At 44.3% G+C, this 27,917-nt stretch overlaps 1 protein-coding gene across 1 annotated transcript in view; it reads left to right on the top strand.

The window, feature by feature from the left end:
* Window positions 1-27,917, top strand: part of ECE2 (endothelin converting enzyme 2) — an 84,792-nt gene that overhangs the window by 48,583 nt on the left and 8,292 nt on the right. Inside the window, exons 7-17 of the mRNA XM_060682871.2 lie at window positions 995-1,060; window positions 5,935-6,123; window positions 12,891-13,033; window positions 15,329-15,443; window positions 17,048-17,158; window positions 18,507-18,605; window positions 19,477-19,554; window positions 21,150-21,253; window positions 23,177-23,287; window positions 23,719-23,786; window positions 27,352-27,542. Coding sequence (XP_060538854.2) covers window positions 995-1,060; window positions 5,935-6,123; window positions 12,891-13,033; window positions 15,329-15,443; window positions 17,048-17,158; window positions 18,507-18,605; window positions 19,477-19,554; window positions 21,150-21,253; window positions 23,177-23,287; window positions 23,719-23,786; window positions 27,352-27,542 — 1,275 coding nt within the window. The remainder of the gene's footprint in view (window positions 1-994; window positions 1,061-5,934; window positions 6,124-12,890; window positions 13,034-15,328; window positions 15,444-17,047; window positions 17,159-18,506; window positions 18,606-19,476; window positions 19,555-21,149; window positions 21,254-23,176; window positions 23,288-23,718; window positions 23,787-27,351; window positions 27,543-27,917) is intronic.

The raw sequence follows: 27,917 nt of genomic DNA, 5'->3' as shown, positions 1-27,917 counted from the left end.
TGTGATTGGACACACAAGGAATTTGTCTTGGTGTATATGCTCTCGGTGTACATAAAAGAAAAGATACATATATCAAGAATCATAAGGTACAACAAATAATGATAGCCATAGGGAAACAGTCAATATAGGATACCAGCAACAAGGTTACAGTCATACAGCCATAAGTGGGAGGAGATGGGTGATAGGAACAATGAGAAGATTAATAGTAATGCAGATTTAGTAACTAGTTTGACAGTGTTGAGGGAATTCTAGAATGGAATGGAATAGCATAGCATAGCATAGCATAACATAGCACAGCATAGCATAGCATAGCATAGCATAGAACAGAACAGAACAGAACAGAACAGAACAGAACAGAACAGAATTCTTTATTGGCCAAGTGTGATTGGACACACAAGGAATTTGTCTTCGGTGCATACGCTCTCAGTGTACATAAAGAAAAAATAAAGTATATTTGTCAAGAATCATAAGATACAACACTTGGTGATAGTTATACTAATAAGCAATCAAATCATACTAGGAAACAATAAAAACAATATAAGTTGTAAAGAGGGAATGGTTCTCACCTGCCTCAGTTTGGACTCATCAAACTTGCTGTGAGTAGACCACAGGGGTATCCAAACTTGGCAATGTACCAGTTTGGGCGAATGGGTAGCAGAGATTGCCCACCACTGGATTGCGGGCAGGTGGGCAGCCCCCACAGTTCGCCACTTTTCCTGAACCAGCTGAATACCACCTCTGGGTCGTAAGTGTGAAAAACAGTCACTTTTTCACTGCCATTATAACTTTGAATGGTCACTAAATGAATGGTTGTAAGACAAGGACTACCTGTAATGCCTTTTTTCTTATGCAGCTGCACATGAGTGGGAAGGCAGCCATCAGTAGCTAAGAACAGGAAGATTTTTCTGACTTTTTTATAGAGGAATATAAGGCAGTTGGAAGGACAGTCTGACTTCTGGATTGAATTTATTCTTTTTTTTTTTACCTACGGCAGGTGGATCAGTCCGGCCTATTTTTACCATCACGAGATTATTACTTGAACAAGACAGCCAACAAGAAGGTAAGGAAACCTTTTACAGGTAGGCCTCCACCGATGATCGCTCCGCGCCCTGTGGGCTCCGCTGGCAGCGGCTGGAGGAGGCGGCGGCCGAGGCATCAAAACTGCCAGCCGATCAGAGGCAGCGGCTTCCTGCTAAAGAAAAGGAAAAGTTCGCGAGTCCTTTGCAACAAACCTTGGTTTGGTGGCTCGGCTTGGACAAGCAGCTGATCTCCAGGAGCCTTCAAGCACGCTGGCCAAAGAGCATTTCTGTTGCTAAGCGAGGCACGTGTTCAGTGTCCCGTTTTATAACCCTTGTTGTTGAGTCAAATCCACGCAGTTGGTAAATGAATCATGCGTTTGTTAAGCAAAACTGGTCTCTCCCCCCCCCCAACCCCCTTGTTGACTTTGCTCGTCAGAAGCCGACTGGGAAGGTTGCAAATGCTGAACATGTGACCCTGGGAGAGTACACCTGTCATAAGTACACGCCAGTTGCCAAGCGCCCGAATTTTGATCACGTGACTGTGGGGATGCTGCAACAGTTCATGGGAACTCAAAGCATTGTTAGAGACCCCGCCCACCCACTTTATAGTCTGTTCTTGTTGCTCCCCTCTGGGAGGAGGTTCCGAAGTATTTCTAGTAGGACCACCTGATTCTGTAACAGTTTTGTTCCCTAGGCCACTGGTGGGCTTCAAAATGTTTTATTACTGGTTCTGTGGGCGTGGCTTGGTGGGCGTGGCATGATGGGCATGCCATGGCTTGGTGGGCGTGGCGGGCACAGCAAAGCTGAGGAATTCTGGGAGTTGAAGTCCACAAGTCTTAAAGTTGCCAAGGTTGGAGACCCCTGGGATAGAGTACAATAGAATAGAATAGAGAATAGAACAGAATAGAACAGAACAGAACAGAACAGAATAGAATAGAATACTTTATTATCACTTTGAATGTACACTAATTGGCATATTGTCAGCATTCTGATGCTGCCATAAAAAGGAGGAGACGAGGCTTGACTTTTCACCTACTTATTTTCTCTGTAGATAGTATCCCCTAGGAGATGGGATGGGAGGGGGGACATTCCTGTGGGTTGAGGTCAGAAGCTGGGGAGACTGACTTGGAAGATGGCCAATGAGAAGATGAGAATTGGGGAACGGAAAGGGAAGGGTTTGGGGGTCAGAGGGTTAGTATCGGCTACGACGAAGTCGGGGCCAGATCTATCATACTCAATAAACGGAATATTTCAGCAAAGATTAATTGTTTGGGAGTGCAATTTATTTGAGATGACATCAAAACCTGACACATATATTAAAATGAAATTATGTTGCATACAGCTTTCAAACGGTCTCTACCTCTAATATAAATATAACCATGACATAGATAGATAGATAGATAGACAGACAGACAGACAGACAGACAGACAGACAGACAGACAATTATGCATGTACCCACATATATGACACAGAGAGACAACAAAAGTCTAGTTCGGATGTATACATGTATACAGTGAGAAAAACGAATCTTGCAAGTTTACCAGAGGGATGGCATAGGGCAGAGGTGGGTTTCAGCAGGTTCTGACCAGTTCTAGAGAACCGGTAGCGGAAATTTTTAGTAGTTCAAAGAACCAGTAAATACCACCTCTGACTGGCCCCACCCCCATCTATTCTCTGCCTCCCGAGTCCCAGCTGATCGGGAGGAAATGGGGATTTTGCAGTATCCTTCCCCTGGAGTGGGGTGGGAATGGAGATTTTGCAGTATCCTTCCCCTGCCATGCCCACCAAGCCACACCCACAGAACTGGTAGTAAAAAATTTGAATTTCACCACTGCTTCAAACCTGTAGAAATGTTGAGATTAACAGATTAGCAGATTTAGAAGGGACCTTATAGGTCTCCTAGTCCAACCCCACCCACCCCTGCCCAAGCACCATTTCTGACAGATGGAATCCAGTCTCTTCTTGAAAGCCTCCAGTGATGAAGCTCCCACAACTTCTGTGTTCCATGGGTTGATTGTTCTCACTGTCAGAAAATTTCTCCTTCTTTCCAGCTTGAATCTCTCCTTGATCAGTTTCCATCCGTTATTCCTTGTCTGGCCTTCAGGTGCTTTGGAAAATAGCTTGACCCTTTCCTCTCTGTGGCAGCTCCTCAAATATTGGAAGACTGCTATCATGTCTCCCCTGGTCCTTCTCTTCACTAGACCAGCCATGCCCAGTTCATGTAACCGTTCATCGTATGTTTTAATCTCCAGTCTCCTAATCATCCTGGTTGCTCTTCTCTGCACTTTTTCTAGAGTCTCCACACCTTTTTTATAGTGTGGTGACCAAAACTGGATACAGTACTCTAGGTGTGGTCTTACTAAGGCTTTATAGAGTGGTGTTAGTACCTCCCTTGATTTTAATTGTATCCCCATGTTAATGCAGCTAAGGATTGCATTGGCTTTTTTGGCTGCTGCTTCACACTGTTGGCTCATATTTAACTGGTTGTCCACTAAGACTCCAAGATCCCTCTCACAGTTACTGCTCTTAAGCCTGCCACGAGATTATCTTTACAAGCTTTTTTTGCTCGAGCGTTTATTTTTAGAGGCAAAGTGGATGTGGAATCTGAAAAAGCAGATTTCTTCTGCTTCATAACACACGCTCTCTTCCAATTTGCTTGGCATCAAATTGTTGTTTATTTTATAAAATGACACCGGGTCATTTTAACCTGGAAATTTAATTGGGTAACCGTGGTGATGTTCTTTTTTTTTTTTTTTAATTTGATTTATATGCCGCCCTTCTCCGGAGACTCAGAGCGGCTTACAGCGTGTTAAGCAATAGCCTTCATACTTTTGTATATTTTATACAAAGTCAGCTTATTGCCCCCACAAACTGGGTCCTCAATTTACCTACCTTAGAAAGGATGGAAGGCTGAGTCAACCTTGAGCCTGGTGAGATTCGAACTTACAGTAATTGCAGGCAGCTGGAGTTAAATTACAATGCATTAGTCTGCTGAGCTATCCAGGCTCCTGTTCTTGGCCTATGGACTTTTCTGGCTGCTTCTGCTTATCTTTCTGCTGATTTTGCCATTTTTGAAGTGTCCTGACTTTTTATTAGCTTGCGTTTGGCGATCATTATCTGTGACCTCCCTTGCAAACCGATCCCGTCTATCCGTTTGGGGAATTCTCTGCTCTTTCTACCCAGGACAGCTCAGGGGTGGGGAGATGTATTTTGAGTCTCCCTTCCTGAAATCCAGAGTCACAAAGTAGGCTTGGAAACAGAAGATGTATCTATAGAATAGTGCAAGGCGAGGAAGGTTTAAGTGAGAAATGAAAAACGGGTGACGCTGAAAGAATTCTAAGGGGAAAAAGGGAAATGTAGGTGAAATCAGTACAGCCAGCTGAGCAAAACTCCCCATTGAGCTGCCGAATCCACTCTTGAACTGCAGCAGATATTCACTGCAGAGAGGAGAGGGGGGGAGAGGGAACATCTGGGCCTCCTGTGTGGATGCTTACAAGCAGAAGGTCCAGATGTTCTCTCTCCATCATCCTTTCTGCAGTTCACAAGCAGACTGTTGTTTCCTTCCTTCCTTCCTGTCTATCTTTCTTTCCTTCCTTCCTCCCTTCTTTCCTTCTTTCCTGTCTTTCTTTCCTGTCTTTCTTTCTTTCCTTCCTTCCTTCTTTCCTGTCTTTCTTTTCTTCTTTCTTGTCTTTTGTCAGCTTGACATCTTTCTTTCCTTCCTTCCTTCTTTCCTTCCTTTCCTTCCTTCTTTCTTTCCCTCTTTCCTGTCTTTCCTTCCTTCTTTCTTTCCTGTCTTTTTTTCCTTCCTTCCTTCCTTCCTTTCCTGTCTTTCTTTCTTTCCTTTCTTCCTTCTTTCTTTCCTTCTTTCCTGTCTTTCTTTCCTGTCTTTCTTTCCTATCTGTCTTTCTTTCTTTCCTTCCTTCCTTCTTTCCTTCTTTCCTGTCTTTCTTTCCTGTCTTTCTTTTCTTCTTTCTTGTCTTTTGTCAGCTTGACATCTTTCTTTCCTTCCTTCCTTCTTTCCTTCCTTTCCATCCTTCTTTCTTTCCTTCTTTCCTGTCTTTCTTTCCTTCCTTCCTTCTTTCTTTCCCTCTTTCCTGTCTTTCCTTCCTTCTTTCTTTCCTGTCTTTCTTTCCTTCCTTCTTTCCTTCCTTTCCATCCTTCTTTCTTTCCTTCTTTCCTGTCTTTCTTTCCTATCTGTCTTTCTTTCTTTCCTTCCTTCCTTCTTTCCTTCTTTCCTGTCTTTCTTTTCTTCTTTCTTGTCTTTTGTCAGCTTGACATCTTTCTTTCCTTCCTTCCTTCTTTTCTTCCTTTCCTTCCTTCTTTCCTTTTTTCCTGTCTTTCTTTCCTTCCTTCCTTCCTTCTTTCCTGTCTTTCCTTCCTTCTTTCTTTCCTTCTTTCCTGTCTTTCTTTCTTTCCTTCCTTCCTTCCCTTCCTTCCTTCCTTCCTGTCTTTCTTTCCTTCTTCTTTCTTTCTTCTTTCTTTCCTTCTTCCTTCCTTCCTTCCTTCCTTACTTTCTGGTTCTTTACTGTTACAGCCACAACTGGATTCTTAAACTGAATTCAGCAACTGCTGTAATTATCTTGGAAATTGGACCACAATTAATCCATTTCCCATTTCCACCACTACTATTTCTTAAACTTGACTGAAGGGAGGGAGGGAGGGAAGGAGGGAGAGAGAGAAAGAAAGAAAAGAGAAAGAAAGAAAAAAGGAAGGAAGGAAGGAAGGAAGGAAAAAACCTCTAGGTATATCTTGTGATTTTGCATATCCCATTTCAATATTCCTTTCGATCATTTTTAACTTCTTCCCACTTGCCCTTTCCGACCAAATTCCAGAAGGAAGTCCGCTGCTCTCCATCCCTCCGGAGGATCAGGAGGCGGGGTCATTGTTATGGAATTACTCCTCTTTTTTTGGCAGGTCTTGTCTGTATACCTGGACTACATGGTGGAGCTGGCAATGCTGTTGGGAGGAGCCCGAAGCTCAGTGGAAGAGCTGATGGGGCAGGTGCTGCAACTGGAGACCGAATTGGCCAACATCACCGTCCCCCAAGATGAACGGCGAGACGATGAGAAGATTTACCACAAGATGACAATTGCTGAGTTGCAGGTGGGCCTTGCCTGGAGAAGGGCAGGAGGGGGCAGCTGGCGGAGAGGGCTTGAATCAGCCTTTAATTTAGGCCGAAACACAACGGAACAGAAAGGAAACGTAGACTTTTTTTCAATGCCGTTGTAACTTTCAGGGAGTCAGGGAATACCTCTATGTAATGTTGGAAGAAATATCCTTCCGGGTTCAGTTCCAAGTGGGGAAAAAGACACTGGATTCATGGAAGTTGCTTGGAAAGAAGGTTTATTGACGAACAGGATCACATGGCTTGGAGATCTTGGGTGGAAAAAAGGGCAGAGATGCTGAGAGTGCCTGGGTTTTATATCCTCTGTTGGGCTTTGAATCTGAGCTTGTGTTCCGATTGGTTGTCAGATTCCCATGGAATCCCATGCAGGGGTAACTTTGTAGGTTGTCTATGTCCCAGGCTTGGTTGACTCTTGCTGGGTGATGATGTAATGAAAGGGCTTTGGGCAATTCCTACTATGGCTCTGCCTGAAGGAGGTAGATCTTTGTTATGTAGAATAGACTGGCCCAGGCCTTCATGGCCCATTGACAAAGGGGTGGGGGAGGAGCTGAGTTTCTGCCTCCCTTTTAGGGGAAATATTCTGTCCTTTTAATATTTCCTAAAATATCTCCTTTTCCTAGGGGAGGGGTGGGTGCTAACTTCCTACAGTAAGAAATGCATTGGAAATTGCACACATTTGGAATTGGATTCAGTTGGGCTCCAACTGGATCCCCAGATGGGAGAAAAAAATTGAATTGCTGGTTCTGGGGAGAGAGAACCCCAAAGTGTAATGGTAGATTTTTTTGGGTTTAAAACATGGTCATTCATTGACATTCCCCCCTCCCCACACACACACCTTATTCCTTTGCTCTGGACCTTCAGTTTACACCCTTTGCCCCCCACCCCCCTTTCTGTCTTTTTGCAACCTCGTAAACCAGGGATATTGGGCGTTTTGTTATATAATCTGTCTTTTGATTAGGATGCAGTTCATGTTGCCACAACTCTCTGGATGAAAAGCCCAGCAGCTTCGCTGATCTGAATCCCAATCAGCCGCTCAGCCTCCTTAAAGCGCAATTTCGCTTTAACTTCCCTCCTGGAGTGTTGTGCCCGCATCCGTGCTGAGGTCACACTTTTCGCAGGGATGCATACAAAGGGGCAAAGAAACCCCAAAGACAAACGTCACACTCCTGAGATTCTCTGCAAGTGGTGCCCTATTTTGGGATGGGGTGTGTGTCTCTCCCTTTCCAATTGGGACAGAGGGAAGAGCTGTTAAAGCATTTTGGGGTGAGTGGTCCCTTGCTGGGGATGGCTTAATGCAGTGTGTCTCAAACTTGGCAACTTTAAGAACTGTGGACTTCAACCTGTGGAGCTAACCAGTGTGCAGCGGCAGCCGGAAAGGCCAATGCAATCCTAAATTGCATTAACGGAGGGATGCAATCAAGATCAAGGGAGGTACTGATACCATTCTATCAAGCCTTAGTAAGATCACACCTAGAGTACTGCATCCAGTTTTGGTCACCACACTATAAAAAAGATGTTGAGACTCTAGAAAGAGTGCCGAGAAGAGCAACCAGGATGATTAGGGGACTGGAGGCTAAAACATATGAAGAACGGTTGCAGGAACTGGGCATGGCTAGTCTAGCGAAGAGAAGGACCAGGGGAGACATGATAGGCATCTTCCCATATTTGAGGGGCTGCCACAGAGAGGAGGGGGGTCAAGCTATTCTCCAAAGCACCTGAAGGCCAGACAAGGAATAATGGATGGAAACTGATCAAGGAGAGACTCAAGCTAGAAATAAGGAGACATTTTCTGACAGTGAGAACAATCAAACAATGGAACAGAAGTTGCCTTCGGAAGTTGTGGGAGCTTCATCACTTGAAACTTTCAAGAAGAGACTGGACTGCCATCTGTCAGAAATGGTGTAGGGTCTCCTCTTGGGTGGGGGGTTAGACTAGATGGCCTACAAGGAACCAGTTGCCAAGCATACAAATGTTGATCATGTGACCATGGGGATGCTACAATGGTCCTATGTGTGAAATAAATTCATAAGTCACTTTTTTCAGTGCCATAACTTTGAATGGTCACTGAATGAATGGTTGTAAGTCAAGGACTAACTGTACTGATATTATTTTGATATATATGGCTCCCCATCACAGATTCATGACTATGGGCAGCCAATTTACACATTCAATGAGCCTTGGTGGCTCACTTTAAAATAAGCTGGATATATGGAGTCTTTGGTGCTTTCTGAGCTTGGTGGCAATTCTCCACCAAGCACTGATGATGTTACCTAGTTGGGTAATGAAACATCTGCAAGAAAACCACCAAGTTCAGAGAGCACCGAAGACCCACCGTTCAACCCTGAGCTACACGTATTCTCTTCTGTTGATAAACACGGTGTTTTATGGCTCCTTCCTTGAAATGTTTAGCAGATGGGGTATCTGCTAAATTATTCTGTTTTTAATAGTTACTTTTATTGATTAAATTGCATATTGCCCACAGCCCTATCTGAGAGAGATGGCTGGTTAAGGAGGATAGATAGATAGATAGATAGATAGATAGATAGACAGACAGACAGACAGACAGACAGACAGACAGACAGACAGACAGACAGACAGAAAGATACTGACTGGTACATACATACATACATACATACATACATACATACATACGACAGACAGACACACACAGAGAGAAGACAGAGAGAGAGAGAGAGAGAGAGACAAGACTGACAGATAGACAGAGATATATAGACAGACAGACAGAAATAGATACCGATAGATAGATAGATAGATAGATAGATAGATAGATAGATAGATAGATAGATAGATACCGGTACATACATACATGCATACGACAGACAGACACACACAGAGAGAGGGAGAGAGAGAGAGAGAGAGAGAGGAGACTGTCAGATAGACAGAAATAGATAGAGACAGACAGACAAATATATAGATAGATAGATAGATAGATAGATAGATAGATAGATAGATGATAGATAGATAGATAGATAGATAGATAGATAGATAGATAGATAGATAGATAGATAGATACCAGTACATACATACGACAGAGAGATACCCAGAGACAGAGAGAGAAGACAGAGAGAGAGAGAGATAGGGACAGAGACAGAGACAGAGAGAAGACTGACAGATAGACAGAGATAGATAGACGGACAGACAGACAGAAATAGATACCGATAGATAGATAGATAGATAGATAGATAGATAGATAGATAGGGACGAGGGAGAGGGAGAGAGAGAGAGAGAGAAAGAGAGAGAGATGGGGGGGAGTGAACCAAGCAGACCCCTCCCAAATGGTCATTTCGGGACCCAAGACTGTGTAGTAAAACTGCTTTTCCGGAGAACACCAATTCTCTCTTCGACCTTTCAGCCGCTACTTGAAAAACGAGATCCTAAAGCCTTTTGCATCGGTTTAATACACTTTAATCCATATGATTTATGTTTTGAGCTAAATCAGATCACCCAGCAGCACATTAGGCCTCCGTTATCCTCTACCCACCCACCCACCTCCGTGCCTCTTTCAAATCTAGTTCATCCACACCCCACCACTGGCTTATTATACCGTATGCATAACTAGGTCACTGGAAGACCGGTTGCATCCACGCAACCTTCTACCCTGGGTTAAGTTTTTCAGAGCGTGACATGGGGAGATCCGACTCCCTGGCTTAGTTGAGAGGTCTAAGTGTTATTTTGTTGGACCCAGAAAATTAGGTTAATTCGGTAACCAAGGCGCGGTGCCAATCCACCTATCCAGTTCTTTGTTTAACTGTTTTATTTTGCATCGCTCGAGCACCGTTGCCAGTAGACGGTTCCCATAATTTCGCCTGTCCCGATTGGTCTGGTTTCCATCACGCCTGTTTGCTTCTCTGCTTTCAACGCCTGCCAGTTACAAGGAGGGAGCCGGCTTTCTTCCTCACTCATGGGTTGCCAAGCAACCTGCCACCATGGTAACCGGGAGACAAGTAAAATCCTATGTATTGAGTAGCAGTGATACTACTGGATGGGTGATTGACTCCTTGTGGGGGGGAAAGGAGTGGGGAGGGGAAGGAGGAAACTTTGCATGAAGGCAGAGCTGTTAACCGGGGACAGGAACGAGAGAAAAATTAAAATTAAAAGGAGAAAATGAAAGGAGTCTATGCCGGAGCTTATCTTTGGAGCTGGGGCAATAGTTGAGCCGAGAATATTAAACAAAGTGACAGTATGCAGAATTCATGTGCCACCACCCTGAATACAATATCTTTCCTTTTCTTAATAATGAATCATAACGCTGCCTAAGAGCGAGTGAAGCATTTTCTTTTTTGTTCTCCAGAAGTCTTCATTAGGAAAATGCCCATTAAATAAAGCCAATGGCAGGGAAAGGAAGAACGTCATAAAATGTTGGAACCAGAATTAAAACTGCATTTAGTTATCAGTGGAAATTACAAACTAGGCTTGTATTCCCAAACTGGCTGCTCTCAGGTTGAATTAGAATAGATAGAATAGAATAACAAGAGTTGTAAGGGACCTTGGAGGTCTTCGATGTTCTGTCCCCGTCCCACACACGCACACAAACAGACAGCCGGGGGTTAAATAAACTGGCAGACAACCAATTCTTCCGATAAGACACTTGGCAGCAACCCAATAGCTGCTTGCCAAGAACTTTTACTCAATAAACAAAATACACACAGTCAAGAATTGTCCATTTCGTAAAATAAATCCAAGGCCAATAATGTCGTTTCCAAAGATGCAATGTGACTCGATAGTAGTTAGTTTTGTCCGTCACAGAGTCTGAATGGCCACCTCACCCCCTTTTATACCCTGTGGGGTGTGGTCCAGTGACTCAGCCTAATCTCGAGCATGCCTTTTCTTCTGTTGGGCGCGCTTATCTCTGCGACGCTGCCGAGGATCCAGCCAAGACTCATCTCCCTCATCACTGTCCTCCAGTGGCTGCATGGACGTGCTTGGCCCCGGCCCTCTCTCTTGCCCTTCGGCGGACACCGAAGGCATTGCCAAAGAGGAGGGTCCTGGAGAGGGAGGCCTTGCCAATTCCTCTCCTTCACTCTCGGAGTCCTCTCCTGCCGATGATACAGGCTCAGGTAACGGAGCCACAACATTCTAGTCCAACCCTCTGCTTAGGCAGGAAACCCTACACCACTTCAGACAAATGGTTATCCAACATCTTCTTAAAAACAGTGTTTTAGAGTGGAACAGTGGAATAGTATTCCAGTGTTGGAGCATTCACAAATTCTGGAGACAAGTTGTTCCACTGATTAATTGTTCTAACTGTCAGGACATTTCTCCTTAATTCTAAGTTGCTTCTCTCCAAAGCTGGCTGAGAAACTCTGGGAGTTGAAGTCCACAAGTCTTAAAGGAGCCAAGGTTGAAGACTCCTGTTCTAAAGAACATTCAGGGTTGATTTCCTTTAGGATTGACAGATTGGATCTCTTCGCAGTCCAGGGGGCTCCCAAGAGTCTTCTCTAGCACCACAATGTGAAAACATCAATTATTCAGCTTTCCCTGCGGTCCAACTCTCCCAGCCATAAATCATTACTAGGAAAAAACATAGCTTTGACTATACGGAGCTTTGTCGGCAAGGTGTGCCTTTAGTTGGAGAGAATTCTAAATTGCACAGGGTTTCTACCATTATGTCATCAGTCTTCTCTTTTTTGTCATACATGCCAAGGAAAGAGAGAGAGGGAGAGGGAGGGAGATGGGAAGATGGATGGATGGATGGATGGATGGATGGATGGATGGATGGACGGACGAATGAATGTCCCAAAGGTGCTTTTTCAGGAGGCAACTGGACTTACTTTCTCTCTCTCTCTCTCTCTCTCTTTCTTTCTTTCTTTCTTTCTTTCTTTCTTTCTTTCTTTTTTCTTTCTTTCTTTCTCTCTCTCTCTCTCTCTCTCGCTCTCTTTCTTTCTTGTTCGCGTCTCATCCAAAAAGCTTCTTCAGCTCTGACAGGATAAATTGGGAATGGAAGGATTTGATCCTGTCAGAGTTGAAGAAGCTTCTTGAATATGTTGGAAGAAATGTCCACCTGGGTTCAATTCCAAGTGGGAGAAAGATACTGGAAACATGGAGACTGCTTGGAAAAATGGTTTAATGGTGGACAGGACCACATGGGTCTTTTGGGTCCTGGCCAAAATGAGCACATAGGTGAGAGAGGGAGAGAGATTTATACCTTCTCTTGGGCCCAGCCTTAGAGCTTCCTGTTCCTGTGAGAGAAATGTATTCGGATTGGTTGTCAGACTCTCATGGGGCCATGCAGGGGCAACTTTGTAGGTTGTCTTGAGTCTCAAGCTTGGTTGAATCTTGCTGGGTGATGTAATCTTCCCAGTGCCATGTGGTAATGAGGGGAAGAGGGCTAATCCTATTATGTACTGAGGGTGAAGGTCTTTTATGGTCTAGATAAGCTGGCCCAGCCTTTTGTCTTGTAGATAGGATGGCCCAGTCTTTCAGGGGCTATTAACAAAGGTGGGGGCTGCTTTTCAAGAGCGTGTATCTCCTTTTCTCATCCAAGGAGGTATAATATTCTGCGTTTTTAATATTTCCTAGAATATTTCATTCTTCTAGGAGAAGGGTAACTTTCTACAGAGGAGAAGCAAAACGTCATCAAAAGAAAAAACAAGAAAGTCCAGTTGCCTCCTGAAAAAGTGTCGTTGGAACAATCATGATCTGGATGATGGAGAAACTCTACAGACGAACGAATGAATGAATGAATGAATTTATTAAGCTGTGAATCTCTTCATGTCTTCTCCAGGTTCTTGCCCCTGCTGTTGAGTGGCTGGACTTCATCTCATACTTTCTCGCACCACTCGAACTAACAGATGCTGAGCCCGTGGTGGTCTATGGGAAGGAGTATTTGGAGCAGGTGTCACAGCTCATCAATAACACTGACAAAAGGTATCAGAAGAGACATTCCATCCATCCATTTATGACTGGGACAATGCACATTCCAAGCTTCCTGCAATTCTGGATGGAGTCCATCTTTGGACATTGAAAAGGAAGCATTCTTCCATGTATGGCACGAAGATGGAGAACTTGGGTTGTGTAGTGCAGTGTTTCTCAACCTTGGCAACTTTAAGATGGGTGGACTTCAACTCATGGCTGGTTGGGGAATTCTGGGAGTTGAAGTCCACCCGTCTTAAAGTTGCCAGGGTTGAGAAATGTTAGTCTGGATGCCGCTGAATGGGAGCTCTCCATTGAGCCAGTTAGCATCACCAGTGGTGGGAGAAGCTGAGCATCTGGAGGGCCACCACATTCCTAAATTATTAAATCTGTAGGTAATGCTAGTTAAAAATTCAAAGTTTAAAAAGGCATTAGAATATCCAAAACTCATGTTTTTCTTCAATCATTTATACTCTTATTTCTTAATCAAATTGTTTATATATTTATATGAGAATAATAATAGGAAAAAAAGGAGAAAGTAATAGCAATAATAATAATAATTACAATAAAAGAAATACAAAAAAATAAGGCAAAGAGAAAAAGGAAAAAGGAAGAGAGTAGAAATATAACAAAAGAAGTCAAATGGATTAAAAAAGAAAATAGAGAGGGGAAAAGAAACAAAGAGAAAGATACTAAAAGAAAGAAATAGAAAGGGGGAGAGCATAGAGAAGAAGAAGAAGAAGAAGAAGAAGAAGAAGAAGAAGAAGAAGAAGAAGAAGAAGAAGAAGAAGAAGAAGAAGAAGAAGAAAAGTATCTCCTAGCATTTTAAATTCGGGGGTTTTATAAACTGGGCCTATTATTTAATAATTTTAATTATTTTTAAATTTTGTCTGTCTTTGTGTTTTTAATTAGGCTGTACACCGCCCTGAGTCCTTCGGGAGAAGGGTGGTATAGAAATAAAATTAATAAATAAATAAAATAAATAAATTTGGCTGAAGCCCAGCTGCAGCAGGACAGCCCTAAGGCTTCAGGTGGGGGGGGAAATGCAGCTGTAGGCAGTCAGCGATGAGGAAGAGGAACCGCCTTCTGCACCTGATCCCAGAACACATAGGGCAGAGAAAAGGCAGGAGCAGTGAAGGTCAGCCAGATTACTTGCAAGGAGGCAGCCCATTCCTATAATACTGAGAGCTATTCCGTTTAAGTAATGCATGGACCACCGCCTCACCAAACACCAACACCAGTCAACTCCACTGTTCTGCAGAGGAGCAACAAGGAGAGAGCTGGGCAGCTTTGATCTGCTCTTTCTGAGCTTAGATGCCTTTGGTAGGCCATCTTGAGACAGAATGTTGACTGGCTGGGCCTAGGCCTGGTCTAGCACAGTGAGTCCTCATGTTGTTGGAAAGGTGTGATGAGGCAAACGATTCAATTTTTGAGGCTTGGCATTTCTTCTCACCAACATCTATGGAGGTTCTCAAGTCATCTAGGTCATGATTGGTCCCAAAGGTGCTTTTTCAAAAGGCAACTGGACTTCCTTTGTTTTTTGTTTAAAGACATTTCGCTTCTCATCCAAGAAGCTTCTTCAGTTCTGACTGAATGGTGGAGGATGGAAGGATTTATATTCCTTGCAGTCCTCCGGTCGTTAGCACTCTTTCTGAGAGTTGTTCAGGCCACGTAGAGGTTTATCTGTGCCCTCAGGGTCACCTGAATCGTGCGAATGAGGTGAGGAACCTTCTTGGAGCTGCTGAAAGGATTTTTTTTTTCCCTTGAAAATGTTTCACTTCTCATCCAAGAAGCTTCTTCAGTTCTGACCGAATGGTGGAGGATGGAAAGATTTATATTCCTTGCAGTCCTCCGGTCGTTAGCACTCTTTCTGAGAGTTGTTCAGGCCACGTAGATGTTTATCTGTGCCCTCAGGGTCACCTGAATCGTGCGAATCGGGTGAGGAACCTTCTTGGAACTGCTGAAAGGATTTTTTTTTTCCCTTGAAAATGTTTCACTTCTCATCCAAGAAGCTTCTTCAGTCCTAACTGAATTGAGTTTTCTTCTCTTCCTGCAATTTTTAGCTTCTGGGCAACTTAAGCAATGTTTTCAATGAGTTGGCCAGACTTTATTTAAAAACGGGAGTCTTGAGATACCACCCGTTGTCTGTGTGGGATGGAACATGAGGGGGTTTGAAGCAGACAGATGCCAGGTACCCTGATCAAATATAGGCCTCGAGATTAGCCTGTCCTTACACAACTTTACGCACTCTAAATAAGCTGTTGTGGAGGCCGGAGTGATCATTTATCTGTTCGTGTCCTTTCTTTTTAGTGTTTTGAACAATTACATGATTTGGAATCTGATCCAGAAAACAGCTTCCAGTCTTGATCAGCGGTTTGAAACGGCCCAGGAGAAGCTGTTGGAGACGTTGTATGGTACCAAGAAGGTAAGCAGATGCTTTAGATCAGCGATTCCCAACATTGGCAGCTTTAAGTTGGGTGGACTTCAACTCCCAGAATGCCCCAGCCAGCCTTGGGAACTCAGTATTGGGAACTCAGCAGTATTTCCCAACCTTGGCAACTTTAAGACTTGTGGACTTCAACGCCCAGAATTCCTCAGCTAGCCATTCTGGCTGGGGAATTCTGGGAGTTGAAGTCCATCTTTATCTTAAAGCTGCCAAGGTTGGGAAACACTGCTTTAGAGCCACGGTGGCGCAGTGGTTCAAGTGTAGTACTGCAGGCTACTTCTGCTGACTGCTGGCTGCCTGCAATTTGGCAGTTCAAATCTCCCCAGGCTCGAGGTTGACTCAGCCTTCCATCTTTCCAAGGTCGGTAAAATGAGGACCCAGATTGTTGGGGGCAATAGGCTGACTCTGTAAACTGCTTAGAAAGGGCTGTAAAGCACCGTGTGAAGCAATATATAAGTCTAAGTGCTATTGCTATTTAGAACAGGGGTCTCCAAACTTGGTAACTCTAAGACTTTGTGGACTTCAACTCCCAGAATTCCACAGCCAGCATGGAATTCTGGGAGTTGTAGTCCACAAGTCTTAAAAGTTAGAGACCCCTGCTTTAGGGGAATGAAACAGACAATTTTTTTTTTAAATTTGATTTATATGCCGCCCTTCTCCGGAGACTCAGGGCGGCTTACAATGCGCTAAGCAATAGCCTTCATTCTTTTGTATATTTTTATACAAAGTCAGCTTATTGCCCCCACAACTGGGTCCTCAATTTACCTACCTTAGAAAGGATGGAAGGCTGAGTCAACCTTGAGCCTTGGCGAGATTTGAACCTGCAGTAATTGCAGGCAGCTGGTCTTAATAACAGGGTGCCTTAGACCACTGTACTACCAAGGCTCTATTGGGGATGCCTTTTTCTGGGCAGGACCAGTAACAGCTTCCAATTTGCAAACCAGGGGAGATCTTGGTACCTGAAGTCCATTAGCTTGGTGATCTGAAAACTAACCACTGCTGACCCGAGTTGGGATCTTCGGCATACTGTGAGGAATCTTCCTTGGATGAGGATCCACCACTGTTTAGTTCAGGGGTGTCAAACTGGATTTCATCGAGGGCCGGATCAGCATTGTAGTTCCCTTCCGTGGGCCGGCAGGGAGCGGGGCGGGAGAGACGGGACGAATGCCACCTGCAGGACCCTGCCAGCCAAAATGGGGCATGGGAGGGGACTGCGTGTGTCCCCTCCCCATGCCTCGTTTTCAGCCTCCCCGGCCTCCTGCAGCACTCTTCCGGCCGAAAACGGGCTGCACAGAGGCCTCACACGGCCCATTTTTGGCCAGCAGAGTGCTGCTGGAGGCCACGGAGGCCCGTTTTGGCTGGCAGAGGCACCATGGGCAGGTCCTTCACTGTTTCCAGGGTGGCCCTGCAGGCCAGATTTAAGCACCCTGCTCGCCGGATCTGGTCCACAGGTCTTGAGTTCGACATCCCTGGTTTAGTTCCTTCATAGAACATCGATCCTTAACTCAACTTGTCCTCTAAAACTCCGTGGCTCTACTTTCCCTTGGGCCTCACTCTCGTTCTTTCGTTCTCTTTTTCTGGAGTCCTGCACACCTCGCTGGCAAACGTGCATTTCTAACACGGATGACACTTTGGGTTTTGCCCTCGGGGCCCTGTTTGTAAAAGCCACGTTCGACCGGCACAGCAAGGAGATTGTGAGTATCTTCAGCCAGGTTGGTGAGATCTCACTCCTGGGTTTACTTCTCAAATAGACGTAGCCCCACCACAAATGCACAGGTTGAACGCTGCCTCCCTGCTTACGTATTTGGAAAGCAGCAGAGAAGAGGGAGGCAGCGGCAACATCAGAGAAGGGAAGGGGTAAGACTAGGGGTGAAATCCAGCAGGTTCTAACAGGTTCTGCAGAACCGGTAGTGGAAATTTTGAGCAGTTCGGAGAACCGGCAAATGCCACCTCTGGCTGGCCCCAGAGTGGGAAGGAATGAGAATTTTGCAGTATCCTTCCCCTGGAGTGGGGAGGGAATGGAGATTTTGCAATATCCTTCCCCCAAGATTGGGGAGGGAATGGGGATTTTGCAGTATCCTTCCCCTGGATTGTCCCAATTGGACAATCTCCAATCTCCAATTGGAGATTGTCCCCTATACCTGTGGCAAAAGAGTCATAAAATTAGATATGCCTCACTTAACGACCATCTTGCTTAGCAACAGACATTTTTGTCCTAATTGTGGTTGTGAGTCAAAGACTACCTATATCGATGTGTAGGGGATAAGATGTTCCTTTTACATCAGTAACCACGGGAGTTCAGAGGGTTCGGGAGAACCTCTAGCTAAGATTCTATGCAGTTCGTAGAAACCCCTAATCCTACTCTTGGCTGGCCCCTCCGTCCGTCCATCCATCCATCCATCCATCCATCCACCTACCTACCTACCTACCTACCTACCTACCTACGTACGTACCTACCTATGACAAGTGTGGTACTGTAAGCTTTTGCTCCCAAGTTTTGATCACGTGATCGTGGGGATGCCTCAAAGATCGCAAGCCTGAAAAAACGGTCATAAGTCACTTTTTCAGTGCCATTGTCACTTCGGTCACTAAATGAAATGTTATAAGCTGAGAACCACCTGTCTTAACTCTTTCACATCCAGATTTCTTGAGAGGGGTTTTTTTTTTTTTGGTTTTGTTTTTGCTTTTCTATGAAGGAATGATAATCAATGAATGAAAAATATACGGTAGTTGAGTGGTGGAATTCACTGCAGATGCTGTTGAGGTTTTTAAGAAGAGGCTGCAATAGGGAAGATACAGCATCAAAGGTTTTAGCCATCCTGCATTGGGCTTTGAAATGGACTGGATCAGTGATTCTCAACTTTGGCTAATTGAAGATGTGTGGACTTCAGCTTCCAGAATTCTCCAACCAGCCACGCTGGGAGTTGTAGTCCACACGTCATCAACTTGCCAGGGTTGAGAAATAATGGACTAGATGGTCTCTAAGGGTGTAGTTCTTTGACTGCATATGAACCTCTTGTTCCTCTCCATCCTTACCTTCAGGCTGAGAACATGATCGCCGAAATCCGTGCAGCCTTTCAAGACTCACTAAACAACCTTGACTGGATGGACAAGAAGACAAAGCAAGCAGCGAAGGAGAAGGTGATTCTGATATGCATTTATGTTAGAATTTGGATACCAAATAATGGTCCTATTGTTGTGAAACATTTGTGGGATAAACTGTACCCTTTTTTTAAAAAAAAGGATTACTTCTCTGCAGGGGGTTTTGACTTGCGATCATCAGTCACAATTCTCATACCCGTATTTGCTAAATTAAAGCATTTGTCTGTCTGTCTGTCTATCTGTCAGTCTCTCCGTCTGTCTGCCTATCTGTCAGTCCATCCATCCACCCATCCACCCATCCATCCATCCATCCATTTATCAATCAATCAATCAATCAATCAATCATCTATATCATCTATCTATTTATTCATCCATCCATCCATCTTTCTTTCTATCTATCATCTATATATCCATCCATCCATCTATCTATCAATCATCTATATCATCTATTTATTCATCCATCCATCTAGCCATCATTCTTTCTATCTATCTATCTATCTCTCTATCTATCTATCTATCTATCTATCTATCTATCTATCAATCAATCAATCAATCAATCATCTATATCATCTATCTATTTATCCATCCATCCATCCATCCATCTAGCCATCTTTCTTTCTTTCTATCATCTATCTATCCATCTATCTATCTATCTATCTATCTATCTATCTATCTAATCAGTGGAACGACTTGCCTCTAGAAGTTGTGGGTGCTCCAACACGAGGTTTTTAAGAGACCGGACGGCCATTTGTCCAGAACGGTCTCCTGCTTGAGCAGTGGGTTGGACTAGAAGACCTCCAAGGTCCCTTCCAACTCTGTTATTCTGAAAGTCCTCTTCACTGGGGTTCCTTGCATTCTTGCAAATTGAGAGTTTCAGACAGTTTTTTTTTTTCTTTTCTTTACTATACAGGCTGATGCCATCTATGACATGATTGGCTTCCCCGAGTTCATCCTTGACAACAAAGAGTTGGATGATGTCTATGATGGGGTAAGAACCTAGGACAGCAGCATGAAAGGCATGGAAATTGCTCAGGGCCCGGTGGTCTCAGAGAAATAAGAGAAGCTGCTCCAGTTTTTATTAGCATGATACCGGGGGTTCAAACGTTGAGTCAAATGTAGTTGGTTCAGCTTGTTGTTTCGTATACTGTGTGTGAAGCCAGGTTTTGTGGTTTGTTCACTGTCGCATGGCTTAATGGTAATTTTGCACAACATGGACTAAAATGGCTTGGAGATAATTTGTGGGATCCCTGTGTTGTAAGAAACCAGCTATTGCAGGGATGTCCAGTCTTGGCCACTTTAAGACGTGTGGACTTCAACTCCCAGAATTCCTTAGCCCGCATGGCATGACTGGCTATGGAATTCTGGGAGTTGAAGTCCACAGATCTTAAAGCGATCAAGGTTGGACACCCCTGAGCTATGGTTTTAGCAAGCTGCATAGACCAAGACGTCTTCCGACCAATTTCTTAAGGCCTAGGACAGTGATGGTTAACCTTCTTGGTGCTGAGTGCCCAAAGCGTGCGCGTAAATGCACGTGTGCGTGCCCAAACCCCCTACAATGCAATGCGAGCACCCCCCACTCATGCGCCCCACTCCCACGCATGCATGCGCATCCCCCGCGCATACGCCCCGTGCCCCCCTGTGCCCCATTTTGGCTTCCAGGTTGGTGCAGGAGGCTTTCCAGGGCTTCCGTGCCCTGTTTTAGGCCTGGAAAGCCTAAAGAAGACTTTCCAGGCCCAAAATGGGGCGGGGAGGGGCTGCATGTGGCCCCCAGTGCCCCATTTTGGGCCTGGAAAGTCTCCTGCACCAACCTGGAAGCCAAAATGGGGCGTGGAGGGGCTGCATGTGGCCCCCCGTGCCCCGTTTTGGGCCTGGAAAGTCTCCTGCACCAACCTGGAAGCCAAAATGGGGCGGGGAGGGGCTGCATGTGGCCCCCCGTGCCCCGTTTTGGGCCTGGAAAATCTTCTGCACCAACCTGGAAGCCAAAATGGGGCGGGGAGGGGCTGCATGTGGCCCCCCGTGCCCCGTTTTGGGCCTGGAAAATCTTCTGCACCAACCTGGAAGCCAAAATGGGGCGGGGAGGGGCTGCATGTGGCCCCCCCGTGCCCCGTTTTGGGCCTGGAAAATCTTCTGCACCAACCTTGAAGCCAAAACGGGACACAGGGGCACGGGGCGAGGCCCCCCGTGCCCTGCTTTGGTGCTGGATAGCCTCTTACCACCACCCCCGCACATGTGCCTCACCCCCCTGCGCAAGCGCACATCCCCTACATGCGCTCCGCCCCCACGCATGCGCGGCAGAGACCCAAAGACCAGCTGGCCGGTGGGAGGCACACACACATGCGACGGGGAGCTGGGCTGGGGCGACAGCTGGCGTGCCCCCAGAGAGGGTTCTGCGTAGCACCTGTGGCACACGTGCCAGAGGTTCACCATCACGGGCCTAGGATGATATGTGAATAATTTGTGCTTTTTTTTTCTTCAGATTGTATTTCTTAGAAATGCTAGACTTTCTGCATTAAAGGCAAGTTATTGAGCAATGGCGGTTTCCCCCTTGTAAGACTGAAATGTGTTTCTTCTTCTTCTTTCCAGTATGAGGTCTCGGAAGACTCTTTCTTTCAGAACATGTTGAATTTCTACAACTTCTCTGCCAGGTTTATGGCAGACCAACTGAGGAAGCCTCCCAACCGGGACCAGTAAGGATCCCCTTTTTCCCAGTCATGGCATAAGATAGGGTTCAGGAGTGAGGATGAATGAATGCCCTCGATTTGACACAACGGTGCAAGAGGAAGGGGTAGACAATCCGTAGGCCAAAATCCAACACAAAAAGTCAATAGCAGAAAAAGCCCAAAATCCATCAGAGAAAGTCAGGATTCAGAAAAATAAAAAGTTCTAGAATCTGTGTTAAGATTCAGAAGATTAGGCACCAAAGCATGAATCAAGTTCTGGCACAGGTTAGTTAGTTAGTTAGTTAGTTAGTTAGTTAGTTAGTTAGTTAGTTAGTTAGTTCAATGAATCAAAAAGGAATTGGGTATGGGTAGTCTAGAGAGAAGAAGGACTAGTGGGGACATGATAGCAGTATTCCAGTATTTGAGGGGCTGCCACAAAGAAGAGGGGGTCAAGCTATTTTCCAAAGCACTTGAAGGCGGGACAAGAAGGAATGGATGGAAACTAATCAAGGAGAGAAGCAACCTGGAATTAAGGAGAAACTTCCCAACAGTGGGGACAATTAACCAGTGGAACAGCTTGCCACCAGAAGTTGTGGGGGGCTCCATCACTGGAGGTTTTTAAGACGAGACTACACAGCCACTTGCCTGAAATAGTACAGGATCTCCTGTTTCAGCAGGTTGTTGGACCAAGGTCCCTTCCGATTTATATTCTGTCCAGTTCACAATCCAAATTACTACGTTACTGAGATTAGTTGTTTGTTTGTTTGTTGTTTGTTTATTTAACTGTGAGTTCTAGTCCCGCCTTAGGCATGAGAGCCGCTTGGATGAATTTGGGCCTGTCACTCTCTTTGAGCCCACCCCACCCAACAGAGGTGTTGTTATGGGGAAGGGACAAGGAGGAAAGGGTATTAGGTAGGTTCAGCATCTTAAATTATCTGTAAAGTAATAAAGACGCGATTAAAAAATCTAATAAATAAACAAATAAAAATAACGCATGTAGAAAGTTAGCAGACACCATTGGGAGCTTAACCCCTTTTTAAGAGACAAATGATGAGGGGGTTTGGTGCAGGGGTGAAATGCTTCCGGTTCGGACCGGATCACGCGATCCGGTAGCGATGGCAGCGGGTAGTTCGGAGAACTGGTAACAAAAATCCCTGCGCGCCCCCCCCCCAATGCCCAGCTGAGTCGCGCGATCATCAGAGGCTTTTTTTTTTTACTTTTAAAAGCATTTTTTCTACAACCTCTTCCGACGAAAAAATGCTTTTAAAAGTTAAAAAAAAAAGCCTCTGATGATCGCACGGCTCAGCTGGGATCGTCAGAGGCTTTTCAAAGCATTTTTTTCTGCAACCTCTTGGCCGAAGAGGTGGTAAAAAAAAATGCTTTGAAAAGTCTCTGACGATCCCAGCTGAGTTGCCTGATCCGCAGAGAGGCTTTTCAAAGCATTAGAAAAAATGCTTTGAAAAGTTAAAAAAAAATGCCTCTGATGATCGCGTGGCTCAGCTGGGATCGTCAGAGGCTTTTCAAAGCATTTTTTTCTGCAACCTCTTGGCCGAAGAGGCGGTAAAAAAAAATGCTTTGAAAAGTCTCTGACGATCCCAGCTGAGCTGCCTGATCGGCAGAGAGGCTTTTCAAAGCATTAGAAAAAATGCTTTGAAAAGTTTTTTTTTTTAAAGTTGGCCACGCCCACCCAGTCACATTACCCCCCCCCCCCACCAAGCCACACCCACAGAACCGGTAGTAACAAATTTTACATTTCACCCCTGGTTCGGTGTGTCCCTCCTCAGCAAGAACGAGACCAGGCTTTTAAAGTAGGACTAGCCAGAAAGAGTGGCATTAAGGCGTCCTCCAGAAAGGACCACTTCACAGTTTTGTGCTAGGCATACCTGTGCCTAAACAGGGCCAGCTCTGCCCCCAAATAGTTGACGTTTTGTGGTTTTTTTTTTTTCTCAGGTGGAGCATGACCCCCCAGACTGTCAACGCTTATTACCTGCCTACCAAGAACGGCATCGTCTTTCCCGCAGGCATCCTCCAGGCTCCGTTCTACGCTCACAACCATCCCAAGTACGTGGGGGTGCAGGGTTGATTGGTGGGAAGACGAGACTTGGGGCACGGAGGAGTTACAGGCTTGCTCAAGGAAACTGATCAAGGGGATATTCAACCTGGAAATAAGGAGGAATTTTCTGACAGTGAGAACCATCAACCCATGGAACAGAAGTTGCCTTCAGAAGTTGTGGGAGCTTCATCACTGGAAGCTTTCAAGAAGAGACTGGACTGCCATCTGTCAAAAATGGTGTAGGGTCTCCTGCTTGGGCGGGGGGTTGGACTAGATGACCTCTAAAGTCCCTTCCAACTCTGGGTTTTTTTTTTTTGTTTGTTTGTTTGATTCTAGGTCTCAATGTGTTTTATTTAAAAGACTTGTCCTTTCAGCTGTCTGGGATAGTCAAAGCCTGACTTAGTGGTTCATGTGTTTTTATTTCCTTTTGTCCCTCAAGGGCCCTCAACTTCGGAGGCATCGGCGTCGTGATGGGGCATGAGCTCACCCATGCTTTTGATGATCAAGGTAACAGACAGTTTAAAATATCAAACTAGGAAATATCAGATAGCTTTTAGCTGAATGAATGTATTATGTAGGGATAGATTAATTGAGTTTTAGGAAGGTATAAGTGGTATACAGGGGGTGGAGGGGTTTAAGTTTTATAAAATGTATTTTTGATTAGGATTTTATTTTGTGGAAGTCCTGGGGGGAAAAGGGAAGGGTTAGGGAGGGTTTGGAGGGTTTGCGGGGGAGGGGGGAAACTGGGAAGAAAATGTATTTGTAAAACTTTTTAAATAAAAAAAAAAAAGGTAACAGGCAGTTATTCCACCTGGGGTGTCGGTGTTTGGGATTCGCATTCACCCTGCACGGTCTTCTCTCTTTTAAGTGTGCGGCAGTAGCCAAAAAAGCCAATGCAAATACTGGACTGCGCCGAAATGGACAGGTTAACAATGAGAATAAAGGGCAAAGAGGAATCAGAGTATTATTTAACATGGGACTTATTTTATAAGTGGATAGAAAACAGAAGCAGAAGTTAGTAGATTTATAATTAAGAACTATTAATACAATAGAGTTAAATGTATATGTAGATCAGTGGTGGGGTGCCCCCCCGGTTCAGACCGGTTCTATAGAACCGGTAGTAAAACCGGAGGGAGGCTCCACCCACCGACCCCGACGTCATCAAAACGCTTCTGCGCATGTGTGCGGCCCCGTTGCAAACCGGTAGTAAAGGTAAATAGAACCCACCCCTGATGTAGATATATATATATAAGCATAACATTATAAGCAATATTATTATTATTATTACTATTATTATTATAGGTTTGTATTTGATTACAGATTAAATTATATAGAATGCCCAGGAGTGAAGAGCACATTGTAGATACAATGAAAATTATGGCTATAATTAAGATGTGTAATATTATGTGTATCCAAAAGAGATTTGATACGGACAGTGCACTGTCGTTGCAGAAATGGAAATGTGATGCATAATAAAAGAAAATGTATAATAAAAAACAATAAATATAAAAAAAGCCAATGCAATCCTAAATTGCATTAACAGAGGGATTTAATCAAGATCACGTGAGATGCTACTACCACTCTATAAAGCCTTAGTAAGACCACACCTGGAGTACTGCATCCAGTTTTGGTCACCACACTATAAAAAAGCTGTTGAGACTCTTTTTTATATCTTGCTCAATAGTAGTAACTGTGAGAGGGATCTTGGAGTCCTAATGGACAACCATTTAGATATGAACCAGCAGTGTGCAGCAGCTGCCAAAAAAGCCAACACAGTTCTGGGCTGCATAAACAGATGGATAGAATCAAGATCACGTGAAGTGTTAATACTACTTTATAAGGCCTTGGTAAGGCCATACTTGGAATATTGCATTCAGTTTTGATCACCACGATGTGAAAAACATGTGGAGACTCTAGAAAGAGTGCAGAGAAGAGCAACAAAGATGATTAGGGGACCGGAGGCTAAAACAGATGAAGAACGGTTGCAGGAATTGGGTTTCTCTAGTCTGATGAAAGGAAGGACTAGGTGTGACATGATAACAGTCTTCCAATATCTCAGGGGTTGCCACAAAGAAGAAGGAGTCAAGCTATTCTCCAAAGCACCTGAGGGCAGGACAAGAAGCAATGAGTGGAAACTAATCAAGGAGAGAAGCAACTTAGAACTAAGGAGAAATTTCCTGATAGATCAATTAATCAGTGGAACAACTTGCCTCCAAAAGTTGCGAATGCTCCAATACTGGAAATTTTTAAGAAGATGTTGGATAATCATTTGTCTGAAGTGATGTAGGGCTTCCTGCCTGGGCAGGGGGTTGGACTAGAAGACCTCCAAGGTCCCTTCCAACTCTGTTATTCTATTCTGTTCTGTTCTGTTCTGTTCTGTTCTGCTCTGCTCTGCTCTGCTCTTGTCTAGTCTAGTTTAGTCTAGTCTAGTCTAGTCTAGTCTAGTCTAGTCTAGTCTAGTCTAGAAAAAGTGCAGAGAAGAGCAACCAGGATGATGAAGGGACTGGAGGCTAAAACATATGATGAATGGTTGCAGGAACTGGGCATGGCTAGTCTAGTGAAGAGAAGGACCAGGGGAGACTTGATAGCAGTGTTCCAGAGTTTGAGGGGCTGCCACAGAGAGGAGGGGGTCAAGCTATTTTCCAAAGCACTCGAAGGCCAGACAAGGAATAATGGATGGAAACTGGACAAGGAGAGATTCAACCTGGAAATAAGGAGAAACTTTCTGACAGTGAGAACAATCAACCAATGGAACAGAAGTTGCCTTCAGAAGTTGTGGGAGCTTCATCACTGGAGGCTTTCAAGAAGAGATTGGACTGCCATTTGTCAGAAATGGTGTAGGGTCTCCTGCTTGGGCAGGGGGTTGGACTAGATGACCTCCAAGGTACCTTCCAACAGATTAACAATCTGTTAAAGTAGGAAGTCTTTAATAACACTTTCCCTCATGGGCCTTTAGGTCCATCACAACCACGGGAAGCTAATGAGCATCTCCATTGATCCTGTGACTTTTAAGCTTCCACTTTTTCTTCTGATGTTCTCCCTGTTCCATATCACTTCAAAACGCCTTCCCGGCGGTACTTGATGTACGACCACAATGGAGCCCAAAATTTCCATTGCTAAGCAAAACGGTTGTTAAGTGAGTTTGGCTCCATTTTGCAACCTTTCTTGCCACAGTTGTTAAGTGAGTCACTGCAGTTGTTAGGTTAGTTAAGATATGGCTGGAAGAAATGATACAGCAACGTACTGATTTTAAACCAGAGCTGTTCCTACTGGGTATCCGCCCTGAAAAAAAATTAGTAAAGAAAATATTTATTTGATTATACAGGAAATAACAGCTGCAAGGATTGTTTATGCACAAAATTGGAAAGCAGAGAAAATACCCTGTGGAAGGGGAAGTAATTTTTTTAAAAAAATTAGACTGTGCAGAAATGAATAGATTGACTTTGATGATTGAAGAAAGAGAAGAGTCAGAATACTTCAAGATATGGAATCAATTTTACCATTGGGTAGAAAAGAGATACAAATAACTAAATTAATACTTATGTATAAAAAGTGTTATGATTAGAATATTGTGTTAGCCATAAACTGTTGTAAGTTTATGGCGAGAATGAAGACAGAAGAAATAACAAAAAGAAGAATTTTTGGAGACAACACCGAGATGTCACATGGAAGGAATGACTGATGTATTAAATGTTTGTTTGTCTAAAAAATAAAAAAAAACTTTAAAAAAAAACAACAACTATGACAAGAAAGGTCGTATAAAAGAGCAAGTGAATAGTTGTCTCGCTTAGCATCAGAAATTGTGGGATCAGTTGTAGTCATACATCAAGGACTGCCGGGAAAGCTTTTAGAAGTCTTATTGAATGGGGAGAACATCAAAAGAAAAAGCTTAAAAGTCACAAGATCAACGGAGATACTCATTCAGCTTCCCATGGTTGTGATGGACCTAAAGGCCCATGAGGGAAGGTGTCATTAAAGATCTACTTTAATTAGATCAGTTGTGGTCATAAATTGAGGACTACCTGTACTGGATGGATACTCTGGTCCAACAAAACAATTTTATTCCTTCCAGGCCGTGAATACGACAGAGAAGGTAACCTGCGTCCTTGGTGGCAAAACTCATCCCTCGAGGCCTTCAAGAACCGGACGGAGTGCATGGAGGAACAATATAACAAATATCTCGTCAACGGAGAGCATGTCAATGGCAAACAGACTTTGGGGGAGAACATTGCTGACAACGGGGGCCTGAAAGCCGCTTACAACGTGAGTAAGCTCGGGGTGAAAATTGTCCACTGTGTTAAGGATATTCTTGGCTCATAACCGATGTTGTGGGTTATTGAGCAGAGTACCCTTTGAGTAAACGCATGAAAAGTGACTGGGAGTGGTTGTGAACAATCATAGTTAACATACAAACACACTGAGTTGTTGTAGTCTTTTACTTTTTAGAAAAAAGTAAAGCAAAGTCCAAAAACAATCCAAGTCATACACAGATAAGACGAGAGTTAAAAGATCAATCCAGGGATATTTCAAGTACAAAGTCTTCTTACCAGTTGTAGTCATACACAATAAAACAGTTCTTCTTGAGTTTCAAAACAGGAACAAGTTCAATATCAAAACATTAAATAAATAGTAGAAAGC

This window comes from Pantherophis guttatus, chromosome 6 (assembly GCF_059756535.1).
Source record: "Pantherophis guttatus breed Tessera chromosome 6, ASM5975653v1, whole genome shotgun sequence".
NCBI classification, from domain to species: Eukaryota; Metazoa; Chordata; class Lepidosauria; order Squamata; family Colubridae; genus Pantherophis; species Pantherophis guttatus.
Note: the sequence above shows the minus strand (reverse complement) of the source record. Positions and strands in the feature narration are given on the sequence as shown.